Source organism: Oncorhynchus mykiss, chromosome 24 (genome assembly GCF_057628025.1).
Source record: "Oncorhynchus mykiss isolate SJ-2025 chromosome 24, ASM5762802v1, whole genome shotgun sequence".
NCBI classification, from domain to species: Eukaryota; Metazoa; Chordata; class Actinopteri; order Salmoniformes; family Salmonidae; genus Oncorhynchus; species Oncorhynchus mykiss.
In genome coordinates, this window is record NC_143045.1 from 16,582,501 (window position 1) to 16,595,844 (window position 13,344).

The following is a 13,344-nucleotide window of genomic DNA, read 5'->3' on the forward strand; positions in this document are numbered from 1 at the left end:
TCAGAGTAGAGGACCTTGTGCATTTCAGGTAAAATAACAACCAAATGTTTATATCCCAGGACAAATTAGCTAGCAACAGCAAGCTTAATTGCCATACATGTTTAATACTTTTCGACCTGTCCCTAAATGTATGTCATTGGTTCAGAGTTTGTTTTGATATTTTAACCTGCGTGTCATGATCACATTTGGTGTAGGGGGACAAAGTAAATGTATGCACGATGGCGCACGCAGCCGGTTTGGGTTCCGTGTTAGGTGTTTGTTTAAGCTCTCCTCGCTGTGACGCTGAGAAACTACAGCAAGCACACTTGTAGTTGTTTTGTTTGGAACACAACCCTGCAATCACACAATTACTGTTGTTCTTTACGCAATCCCAAAACGGACCGTTATAAATCACAATCTGGTTGAGGTGGGCATCATTTGAAAGCTTGTTATATTGCCAACATGACTAGAAAAATTATAAAATACGATCTTACAGTGTTAGGCTTTCACAGGGCAATTCAGATTGTAATTCTGGTGATGATAGAAAGTAGTCATGAGTACATTCAGATGCGTGTTCCACGGCAAATGACCTTCACAAAGGACAAAACATGGGCTCATTCTGTTCAGAACAACCCAGGGTGTGACGCCATGTCATCTTGTAACTCTACAGTAAGTACATCACAAATAGTGATCATAAACATTGACACTGTATTTGACATGAGTTTTATAATATGGAAATGTAAAGTGCACGTTTGGCTTGCTCGTATGACATCAAACTGGTATTTATTATAATTCTCAATGTCTCATCTTTCAAGATGCTTTGAGACTTCTTAATTTACCACATGTCCCTTACTCAGGCAAAACGTTGCGAGTCAAAACCCATTCAGAGCTGTGAAGCGGAGACCCTGAGCGCTGACGTCATTTATAGCATGTTACTGAACAGCCACTGCGTTCTAAATTAAGGCACTTATCAGAGCCCAAAGCTGCCGTTTTCAACCAGTATGCGGATATGAGTGTAATGGGTTAAAGAGAAGACAAAAAAGGGAATCTTAACTTTGCTTAGGTTGTTCAAGGAATCCGATATGCCCTACAGGATCAGTCATATAAAATCACGTTTGATCAAGTTTGTTCCAATGCCAATTAAACCTTGTGGGTTTATGGATAAGATATTCTGCAGCACAATTACTTTGTTTGAGAAGAACATCATATGTCTGGATATGACTTTTTACGGGTGAGTGTGAATTTGTTTGTGAAATGTCTGTGAGTATTCGTGTGTGTTTGCAAGCATCTGAGGGTGTGGGCGAGTGTGTGTCCGGTGGTCTTTTTTTGAGTGTGTGTGTGTGTATTCCCCGGGCCAGTGTTTACGAGCCATTAGGAGTGGGAGTGTGTTCCTGTGTTTACCCTGCATGTTCAGAGATAGTGACAGACCTCTGTAAACAGTTTACAGTAAACAGCCTTTTCCCCACAGTAATAATGGCCAGATGAGACTGAACTTTGTCCCTGAACACAGCAGACCACATCAGAACGGCAGTAACTCTCAAATGGCACCCCATTCCCATTATAGTGCACAACTTTTGACCAGAACCCTATGGAGCCTTGTCAAAAGTAGTGCACTATATAGCGTGCCATTTGGGAGGTAATCAAGGCCACTGGCCAATCAAAGCACGGCACGCCACTTCTTTTTATTATCTGCTGCGGAGGGACGGGGCATCTGTCTGAATCTCTCCAGACTAGCACAGCACTGTGTGTGTGTGTGTAGAGTAGTAGGGCAGTGGACTATCTGCATTAGCCCAGAGATATGAGGAGAGAGGTGGAGAGAGGTGGAGAGAGGAGGAGAGAGAAGGAGAGAGGTGGAGAGAGGTGGAGTGGAGAGAGGTGGAGAGAGGAGAGAGGTGGAGAGAGGAGGAGAGAGGTGGAGAGAGGAGGAGAAAGGTGGAGAGAGGAGGAGAGAGGTGGAGAGAGGTGGAGAGAGGAGGAGAGAGGAGGAGAGAGGTGGAGAGAGGAGGAGAGAGGTGGAGAGAGGAGGAGAGAGGAGGAGAGAGGAGGAGAGAGGAGGAGAGAGGTGGCGAGAGGTGGCGAGAGGTGGCGAGAGGTGGCGAGAGGTGGCGAGAGGAGGAGAGAGGTGGAGAGAGGTGGAGAGAGGTGGAGAGAGGAGGAGAGAGGAGGAGAGAGGAGGAGAGAGGAGGAGAGAGGAGGAGAGAGGTGGAGAGAGGTGGAGAGAGGTGGAGAGAGGAGGAGAGAGGAGGAGAGAGGTGGAGAGAGGTGGAGAGAGGTGGAGAGAGGTGGAGAGAGGTGGAGAGAGGTGGCGAGAGGTGGCGAGAGGAGGAGAGAGGTGGAGACAGGAGGAGAGAGGAGGAGAGAGGTGGAGAGAGGAGGAGAGAGGAGGAGAGAGGTGGAGAGAGGTGGAGAGAGGTGGCGAGAGGTGGCGAGAGGTGGCGAGAGGAGGAGAGAGGTGGAGAGAGGAGGAGAGAGGTGGAGAGAGGAGGAGAGAGGAGGAGAAAGGTGGAGAGAGGAGGAGAGAGGTGGAGAGAGGTGGAGAGAGGAGGAGAGAGGAGGAGAGAGGAGGAGAGAGGTGGAGAGAGGTGGAGAGAGGTGGCGAGAGGTGGAGAGAGGTGGAGAGAGGTTACTTAGACGAAGAGAAACAAAGAAACAATATAACACAAAGTCAACTTTTTAGGTGGTCATTGTGAGACTGGAGACTACTGTTGAGTGGAGACCAGTGTTTTCCTTTTAAGGAAGAGACCTTGGTCTGAGTGGATGGACTTTGGGTGAGCAGTGTAATGGCGGTGGGGGTCCTGTTATGTTGGCTCAAACACATTTTAGCCAGTAGACAAACAGCATGGTTAAAGGGTTAGCTGGTAGCTAGACAAACAACACGGTTCTCTGGTACCTAGCCTAACAGCAGGACATGGGGTCAGTTTAACAGGACCAGTGGGTCTTGGCTATGCTAACTCTAGTCCTGTTATGTTTGTTTGAACACATTTACCCAGTAGTCAAACAGCATGGGCCGGAAGTTACACAGATATCCAAAAGCTAGTGGCTAGCCTAACAGCATGGATAGGGTTTAGCCAGTACCTAACATAACACGGGCATGGGTTCAATTACATTCAAAAGCTAGCCAACCAGCATGGGTCATCTTAACATGACCATCGGGCCTTGGCCTTAATTGGGCCTTCACTGGCACTGGGAGGCTGGCATCGCTGATGTACTTTACCCCCATGTGAAGCACTTAAACACTGGCACCCTGCTAGCCTCCTGCTGGGTGAATGGATGGTGGCTGATAGGATACAGATAGATAGTGTTACAGGTCTCAATGGAACAAGCCTGTACTGGATTCTGGGTAAAAAAATTATGCATGTAGCACTTTTTCTTATTTCTTAAAGTTCAGACCCTGGATAGAGAGAATAGAATGTAGTTAAAGCCATGCAGGCAGTCTGTTCTAGATGGTTATGGTGTGATGTCGATAGTAGGTCAGAAACATCATTTCTTTAACAAAAAAAACCTGATAAAACTAGGCGAATAGTTTCCACACGCACTAACAATATAAAAGATTAGAACACAAATGACATGTGATATAGAGTATAGGCAGTGTTTTCCACAAGTTTTTTTATTTTATTTTACCTTTATTTAACTAGACAAGTCAGTTAAGAACAAATTCTTATTTTCAATGACGGCCTAGGAACAGTGGGGGGTTGAAATATATTGCCATAGGAAGTCTATTTTGGTGGCCTCTGGTACATTCTAATGCGTTGATTCCATCTGAAAAACACAGCGAAATGACTGAATACTTTGCCTCCCAGATTGGAGAAATTAGTTGTGGTATTGTGTAGAATGACATAACATTGGATGAAGTCAGTTGTTATGGATATTGTCTAGGTCAATTTGATCAGGACTATTTTATAATACACCTTTCATACTAAGACGTTTCCTCGACAACTTTAGCATCACGCCAACTTTTTACACCTTTTGTTTATATCTGAAAAGGTGTTGCCGGTATCAAAGCCTCAACTTTTATTTCTTCAAACCAACCTAGTCATGATTGCAGTAAAGGTCTGCCTACAGCTTAGTATGAAACGCAGCCGTAATGCTGAGGCAGCATTGACATGCACTGCGTTCTTAAGTTCTTGATTGTCCCATCTCTTCGCATTGTCCTTCACACTGTTTTCTTAAGCACAACTAGATGGATCCATAAAGAATAACTGTGGGAATAAATATCACTGAATGACAAAAATATTGGAATAAAGTAGGATAATGCAATTGAAGGCATCAAATTGTTGCTCAACGCTTATTGAAACTCCCAAAGTCATCCAATAGTTATAATACATTTCAAGCAATAGCCTACCAGTGTGTGGTCGACTATTTCAGCAACATTTGGCACTGTTTTGAGACTAGCTTGGGGACTCCATTTGGGTATTGGTTAGGCTACAATTAGGCTGTGGAAACGTTAGCTAAATTGAGGTGAGTGCTGCTCATGATGATCTTACTGGCTCATTTACTAGCACTGATTAGCACAGTGTCCCCGCATGCTATGTGGCTTAACAAGTAGATTATGTTGCTCTTCACTCAGTCGTTTAGTAGCCTGGGCTACTCTCAAACAAAAGCCTGTAATTTGTCAATCAATGTGATTTTGTTTGACTGAATCTCTGTCTGTATATTTGGTTAATTCTCCGGCTGGGCAAATAAATAGAGGTGGTATAGGACATTATTAGTTTGCTCATCGATCACTGACCAGAAACATTTAGCATGCTATAGTGTTGCCTAAATCAAGTGTATGCCTATTATTTTGCTCAATAGCATATAGGCAACTCCAAAAGCCCTCGGATGTCGTGAAATATGAACACGCTTTTGAAAATATAGGTCACTATCACGATGGTATCATGATGAAGATACTCTCAATGTAAGACCCTATTCACGAGCATCATGCCACTCCTCCACGGAAAGAAATTAAACTGCAACCAGAGATCTGTATATAAGACAAGATGCTCATGTCTCCGCCCTACCGTTGTCCCGAAGGCAGGAAGGCAGGTGACACTCTTAGGTACAAAATATGCCCATAGAAACGCATTGGGCTCATTTTAGACAGACTCACCTCTTCCTCTTCGCTGTGTTTCCCGGTCATAAGCCGGCGCGCTAATGGAAAACACTGTAAAAGCCCCACTTATATAAAAATAGATTGTCTCCAAACGTGCTAGCTAATGCTCGCATTACGACTCTGTTGAGAACACACAGAAACACTAAGAATCAAAGCTGGCGAATGGCTGGATAGAGAGGAACAGCGGATGAGGGGAGAGAGAGAGAGATAGTGATAAATCGACCTGGGAGGTTAGCGACCCCACTCCCATGGAGTAATCGTTCACACATTCAACTCTTAACCCGTGGACCTTAACGCTGCTCCGCTAGTACCATTAAAGAGAGAAGAGGGTGATTTGTGCAAATGGTTTAGCGTGTGACACGTTCCACACGCAGTGCTGTGTGTGCTGAAGGCCTGGTGCCACAATGCTCGCTAGCTACTGTTATGCTCTTAAAGCCCATGTCTTCTCAGTGCTTTTCTCATTAGAGCTCTAACAGACAATGGGCTGGCAGGTGGCTAGCTGCTCCAACTGTACACACATATAATAGTAATCTGTTCTGCTTGTCTGAGGAAGGTCAGGAGGGCCCACTCTCTCAGTTTCTCTTGCTCTCTCCATCTCTGTCTGCATTAGAGGAGAATACCCATCAGTGGGATTCACACCAGGTCATTTAATTTTGTTGTTTCATTTCAAACACGTGTTGCAAATTCTCTGTCTGAGTGCTTTTCAGCTTTGAGCATACTTTGCTAGCTATACAATCCAGGATTGAAACAACCAAAATATTAAAATGTTAAAAAGCTCCCCAAGGCCTCAAATGATAGTGCTCGTTTCTCTAGCTGTGTTCGAATACCCATACTAACATACTGTATACTACATACCTAATGAGTATATACTACACACTATTAGTTAATTTTAGTATACTGTAAACCAGAGGTGGGAACTCCAGTTCTCAAGGGCATGATTGGAGTCACTTTTTCTCCATCCCTAGCAAACACAGCTGATTAATCAAATGTCATTCTAAACTGAAGATCATGATTAGTTGATTATTGGAGTCAGGTGTGTTACCTGGGGCAAAACTGTGATGCCAATCAGGCCCTCAAGGACTGGAATTGCCCACCTCAGTTGTAAATGAACGGTAGGTATCGTTTCAGTTGAGCGTACTAGAGCTAGCTTCGCCTGTCTACCGGAAGTTGATTCTTCTGCTATGCACAGTGCGCTCTGGGCGTGGTAAATCCAGAGCGCTGTCAGATTGTCCTTTCATAAATTTGGAGCGTTCATTGCGCACACTGGACGCTCTGGCCGAGGAGTAGTGTTGATCCGAGCGTTCAACGGCAGTGAAGCACCAAAGCAAACTGGCTAACGTTGGCTAGCTACTTATAGACACAAATGACACAGAACACCTCACGCTGACCATTTTACTCACCCTAGCAGAGTTGATTAGGCTGTTTTCATGTTATCCAGAGTGTTGGTGACTGTTACTGTGCTGCTGGCAACTATTTACTTACTCTGTTTTTGTTGCCGACACCGGCCATATTCAACGGGTGTTGAGCATTCGTTAATTAATCAGATATTCAGCGCGAGGGTGCTCTGAAATCGGAGTAGATTGCCAGAATGTCCATTGAAACGCACAACGACTAAACCCCTTAGCTAAGAATGATGTGAATAATAGTAGCCAACTAATGTTAGGTACCTACTGCTATAATGCATTGCGGTTCGTAAGGATAGCATAGCTAACAAATTGTCAGCCAACATAACGTGTAACATAACTTACTTGAAAAGTAATTACTTTATTACATTGCTCAACATTTTCTTAACATTTGTCATAATTAGTTAAAGCAATGAATTTGTATCCACCTTCGTCGGACTTCGGCTGCATATTTTCCGCCATTTTCATCAAATCTGAAAATGTTGTGAAGCCACGCCCATTTTTGGAAGAATTGCATTAAGACATCCGGGAACTTTTGGCATAGTAACTATATCCATACTATGACCAATAAGCATACTCTATACACTCAATTCACATCACAAATAGTTGGGTTAGTGCGGTTAGTATGAGTATCCGAACACAGCTTCTGTCTCTCAGACTTCTGCCAAATATGTCCGACAGCAAACCAGGGGTCATGTGGGGGTCACTTCCTCCACCATTCTCACTGTACTAAAGACCTGGGTTCATATAGTATTTAATTGAGCTTTCTTTGCCCAATGGTCCCAAAACTACAAACCCTGCCCATCTGGCTCTATAGCAATGCTCATTCAAACACACAAAAAACAAATACTATCTGAACCCATGGCTGTTGTACACAGTGGGGAGAGAGCCCACATCCCTGTAGTGATTTTGAGGAGTCCCAGAGTCTTGGATCCAGCTCTGTCTGTCTATCTGCTCCCTAACCCTGGAACCCTGCCCTTGTCTGGTGGAGGTTATCGGGGCAGGATGCTGTGCATCACAGGGGGACATCCCATTTCCTCTCTTCCCCTCCCTCCAAACACAGAAACAACCGGAACAACTCTGAAAGAGAGGGGGGGGGGGTTCCTTTCTCCTCCCTTACTCCTAATGGCTTGTTCTGATGGAAGCAAACTGTTGAAAGTCTTCAGCTCCAGTTCTGGGCTCTTACTAATGAGAAAACGGCGATAATCGGCCGAACCGATACATCAGGCTGATACTGGCCTTTTCTAGTCTATCGGCTCTTCTCTATACAACATAGCAAAACTGCTGCTATGCCAGCCGCCACTGACTGGCTAAACCACGAGCACTGCTCAATGCCGAGGAATGTCTAGCTGGGAAAATCAGAAGCAAGCTAGCTCATTCTCCAACAGAAAGGTGCAGTTTCAGAACTTGAAAAATTGACAGTGACCAAAATTGAACTCCTGTTGCAAATATTTAATTAATTCACTAATAATAAGGCGTGTGTCAACGTGCCAGGACATGAATGCAATAAGAAAGCTAGCTAGCTTGTTGCCCAAATGTGACCTGTTAGCAAAGATTGCGATAACTAATCCTTTAATCTGTGGTGTTCTATTCTAGCTAGTTGGCTAGATAAACATAGGACCTAATCGTCAACGTAGCTAGCTAACGGTAGCTGGTGATAATTATTAACATGCACCATTTTGGGCAACGAGCCATCTTACTTAGTGTAAAGTTAGCGATTTACTGGTGTGCCAATCTGACCAGCCACAATCGTATCCGTAAATTGACAGTTGATAGTCGGATTAGATGGTTGTCGCAATAGGGGAAGGAGGAAGTGTTTTAAAATGCCTAAATAAATGTTGGCAATAGGTTTAGCTACCTAAGAATCTTCCTGCATGTTTATGGACCAAGAAAGCTGTAGAGCAGCGTGTGTGTGTGCGTTCTCAATAAAACAGAACGTGCATAGTTTCTTCATCTGTTTTCCTACCCTCACTCTCTTTGTTAGATATTATGTGCATTAATGGCTTGGTAGCAAATTTTGTTGCCATTGACCTAGTTATCATAGTAGCAGAAAGCAAATAGACCGTTTGTCATCTGTAGCAACATAGACTCATCCAAAACAAGCTCAATAACTTACTGCATGCACACACTCCTATTGAATATGCATTCACCTGTATTGTGAGTATACCTACACCATCTTCATTTGCCCAGTTAATCAAGAGATGTACCATTGAAATAAAAGTATTATCATTATGTTGTTAAGTATTAAGATTGGTATAAAAAAAGTCAAATGTATTGTTTGATTTTAAAATTGATGCATTAATGCATACATGTTCATCTTTGGGAAATTGTGTCACCCAAATGTTAAAATGTCACGATACTGAATATATCGGCCATCCACTTACTTAATCCCCAAAAATCGGGTATCGGCCCTAAAAAAAAATCCATATCGGTCGTTCTCTGTTAGGAATGACTGGTCAGGTCCCTTAAGCATAAAGTAGGTTGGAATAGGACGGGTGCTCTGTGTGGAACAAAGACTGTGATGGCTTCCCCCAGAAGCGCTCTGTGGGGCAGAACAAAGACTGTGGTGGCTTCCCCCAGGAGCACTCTACGGGGCAGAACAAAGACTGTGGTGGCTTCCCCCAGGAGCACTCTGCGGGGCAGAACAAAGACTGTGGTGGCTTCCCCCAGGAGCACTCTACGGGGCAGAACAAAGAATGTGGTGGCTTCCCCCAGGAGCACTCTACGGGGCAGAACAAAGACTGTGGTGGCTTCCCCAAGGAGCACTCTGCGGGGCAGAACAAAGACTGTGGTGGCTTCCCCCAGGAGCACTCTACGGGGCAGAACAAAGACTGTGGTGGCTTCCCCCAGGAGCACTCTACGGGGCAGAACAAAGACTGTGGTGGCTTCCCCCAGGAACACTCTACGGGGCAGAACAAAGACTGTGGTGGCTTCGCCCAGGAGCACTCTGCGGGGCTGAACAAAGACTGTGGTGGCTTCCCCCAGGAGCACTCTACGGGGCAGAACAAAGACTGTGGTGGCTTCCCCCAGGAGCACTCTACGGGGCAATGGTGTGTGTGATGCACTGGAGTGCGTTGCAGACACACAGGCCATGAGAATGTAGGTTAACCAGCTGGTGTGTTGCTCTGCCACTCTGCCAACGGGTATCTGCTCACACAGGTGTAAATACAGCTGCCGGATTCCCCGTTCCCACGCACACACAGCCAGCTACACAGACAAACAGATGGTGCCTGGATACTCCTGCGCAAGTCTGTGTGAACGCACTTGATATCACCCCTCACTTCAAGGGCCCAACCTGCTGCCTGTGTGTGTGTGTGTGTGTGTGTGTGTGTGTGTGTGTGTGTGTGTGTGTGTGTGTGTGTGTACACATGCAGGGGGTCTGGTACAGGGCAGGAGAGGGATGCACAGCTGCCTGTCTAGCTTCATTAGCTCGCCCCTGACGTCCTCTCTCTGGTAGTGGAAGGCCAGACAGATGGAAAGATGGGAGTTAAGGATGGACGGACAGCTATGTTTAATGTACAGGTTTGACTTGAGTAGGACAGGAGCATTTCTTTAGTGACTTTGCTGTTGTTTTTACTTGAATAGATAGAGTAGAGAGGAGAACTGGTGAAAAGGTTGTACATGTCTATTTGAGAGTGAAAGGATACTGGCACACTGACTGACAGAGAGACAGACAGAAAGGGTAAAGCAGCCGATCAGTTTTGATTCAAAACATTTCAACTAGCCAATTTAGGAGTTATCCTCCAGAAGGATGACCTGCCAGTTACACTCTCAAATCTCTCCTTTCTACCTACTGTGTTTTGCTAAGTAGGGCATTATGCAAAAAAAAATAGGTTTTCCTTTCACCATAAAACAAATCCCTTGTAATAATCGTGCAGATGAATCAAACTAATGATGGTGTGTTTCTAACCACCAGGCTCAGATGTCGAGTGTCTTTATACACAACTGAAGTGATCTAATATCATTGGGAAGAAACCCCAGTAGCCTGCTGCTTCCATCATCACAACATGTCCCATTCAAACATGACAGGAAAATTACATTTAAATGAAAATATTAAAATCCAGCCATAATTGTGATGCCACCTGTATGTAAATGAAGTTCACAAGGTGCAGTCTCTCTCCTCTGACTCACCGCCTCTTAAAACTACAGACTTAGTCATAGCGTGACTGACCAAGGGAGAGGAGCGGGAGAGGACACACTGACACGCACAGATACTGCCTGTGAGAGAGACCCACTGGGAAATGTTTCCATAGCGACATGTTGTGCTGTAGTGTAGCTGTACATAGAGACAGACTGGCAACATACTCCAAACAAGGCTGGATATAATATAATGTGGATGTTTCTTGCAAATCCAATGGGTTCATAACAGATACAGATGAACAGAAAACATGGAACATGATCAATGGCGGTGGCCAAAGGAGGACAGACTGAGTCGTAAAGGCTATTTCAGATCAATAGTAGTGAGTAGTTAGATGGACAGAATGTGAATGGAACAGGCTTGGTATACAGTAACAACACATGGCTGGATGCAGGGCAGGACAACTCACCCGGAGCGCTTGGTCATGGTGCCCAGGGTCATGGGCTGTTTGATCTGTGCCAGGGGCAGCACTATGGTGAGGCTGGGCAGAGGGGACAGACGAGGGTTACCCATGTTGTTGTTGGTGAAGTTGTTGTACGACTCCTGACTGGTGAGTTTAGCTGCACAGAGAGAGAGAAAATATTTTATACACGTCCTATTTTATAGTCCAAGTCTAATACTCTGAAAGTAACCATGCAAAACGTAATCAATGTATGATGAAACATATATCCTGAAGTCCCCCCCCCCCTCAGACACCTGGGGTCCAAGGCCTTGCAGGAGCCATGGCCCTGATTGGAGGTAACCAGCTAAAGATGCGGCGCCTCAGAGCAACTAGTACCCAGTAGGTTAATCAGACCTAATCAACAGGACTCACACACCTCTCATCTGAGTGGAGCCCAAGCTAAACACAATCAGGCCACGTCAAAGGGCACCACATCTAACGGCCTCAAAGAGCTACATCAGAGAGGGAACATGTTGTTTGACAATGACAAACACACACACAAAGACTTGATGCTTGCTCACTGCAGGCTTAGTTGACTTCGAGAATGTGTCCCTTGCTCTCTCAAACTGTAAAAATACATTACATTTAAGAACTAATTGTACATATCAAAGCAGTAATGTAGAATACATTCATTCCTATGAGTACAACTGTTACATGTTTATTTTTATTTCACCTTTATTTAACCAGGTAGGCCAGTTTACAACTGCGACGTAGCCAAGATAAAGCAAAGCAGTGTGACAAAAACAACAACACAGAGTTACACATGGGATAAACAAATGTACAGTCAATAACACAAAAGAAAAATCAATATACAGTGTGTGCAGATGTAGTAAGATTCGGGAGGTAAGGCAATAAATAGGCCATAGTGGCGAAATAATTACAATTTAGCATTAACAATGGAGTGATAGATGTGCAGATGACGTGCAAGTAGAGATTCTGGGGTGCAAAACAGCAAAAAAATAATATGGGGATGAGGTAGTTGGGTGGGCTGTTTACAGATGGGCTGTGTACAGGTGCAGTGATCAGTAAACTGCTCTGACAGCTGATGCTTATAGTGAGGGAGATATACAGTGGGGCAAAAAAGTATTTAGTCAGCCACAAACTGTGCAAGTTCTCCCACTTAAAAATATGAGAGAGGCCTGTAATTTTCATCATAGGTACACTTCAACTATGACGGACAAAATGAGAAAAAAAATCCAGAAAATCACATTTTAGGATTTTTAATGAATTTATTTGCAAATTATGGTGGAAAATAAGTATTTAGTCACCTACAAATAAGCAAGATTTCTGGCTCGCACAAACCTGTAACTTCTTCTTTAAGAGGCTCCTCTGTCCTCCACTCGTTACCTGTATTAATGGCATCTGTTTGAACTTGTTATCTGTATAAAAGACACCTGTCCACAACCTCAAACAGTCACACTCCAAACTCCACTATGGCCAAGACCAAAGAGCTGTCAAAGGACACCAGAAACAAAATTGTAACCTGCACCATGCTGGGAAGACTGAATCTGCAATAGGTAAGCAGCTTGGTTTGAAGAAATCAACTGTGGGAGGAATTATTAGGAAATGGAAGACATACAAGACCACTAATAATCTCCCTCAATCTGGGGCTCCACGCAAGATCTCACCCCGTGGGGTCAAAATGATCACAAGAACGGTGAGCAAAAATCCCAGAACCACACGGGGGGACCTAGTGAATGACCTGCAGAGAGCTGGGACCAAAGTAACAAAGCCTACCATCAGTAACACACTACGCCGCCAGTGACTCAAATCCTGCAGTGCCAGACGTGTCCCTCTGCTTAAGCCAGTACATGTCCAGGCCCATCTGAAGTTTGCTAGAAAGCATTTGGATGATCCAGAAGAAGATTGGGAGAATGTCATATGGTCAGATGAAACCAAAATATAACTTATTGGTAAAAACTCAACTCGTCGTGTTTGGAGGACAAAGAATGCGGAGTTGCATCCAAAGAACACCATACCTACTGTGAAGCATGGGGGTGGAAACATCATGCTTTGGGGCTGTTTTTCTGCAAAGGGACCAGGATGACTGATCCGTATAAAGGAAAGAATGAATGGGGCCATGTATCGTGGGATTTTGAGTCAAAACCTCTTTCCATCAGCAAGGGCATTGAAGATGAAATGTGGCTGGGTCTTTCAGCATGACAATGATCCCAAACACACCTCCCGGGCAACGAAGGAGTGGCTTCGTAAGAAGCATTTCAAGGTCCTGGAGTGGCCTAGCCAGTCTCCAGATCTCAACCCCATAGAAAATCTTTGGAGGGAGTTGAAA

At 44.6% G+C, this 13,344-nt stretch overlaps 1 protein-coding gene across 14 annotated transcripts in view; it reads right to left on the reverse strand.

Moving 5' to 3' along the window:
* The window catches only part of LOC110503843 (BCAS3 microtubule associated cell migration factor), a 340,843-nt gene that overhangs the window by 240,716 nt on the left and 86,783 nt on the right, over window positions 1-13,344 (reverse strand). For all 14 annotated transcript variants that reach the window (XM_090218455.1, XM_090218451.1, XM_090218453.1 and 11 more), the window contains exon 16: window positions 11,022-11,172. In XM_090218455.1, coding sequence (XP_090074581.1) covers window positions 11,022-11,172 — 151 coding nt within the window. The remainder of the gene's footprint in view (window positions 1-11,021; window positions 11,173-13,344) is intronic.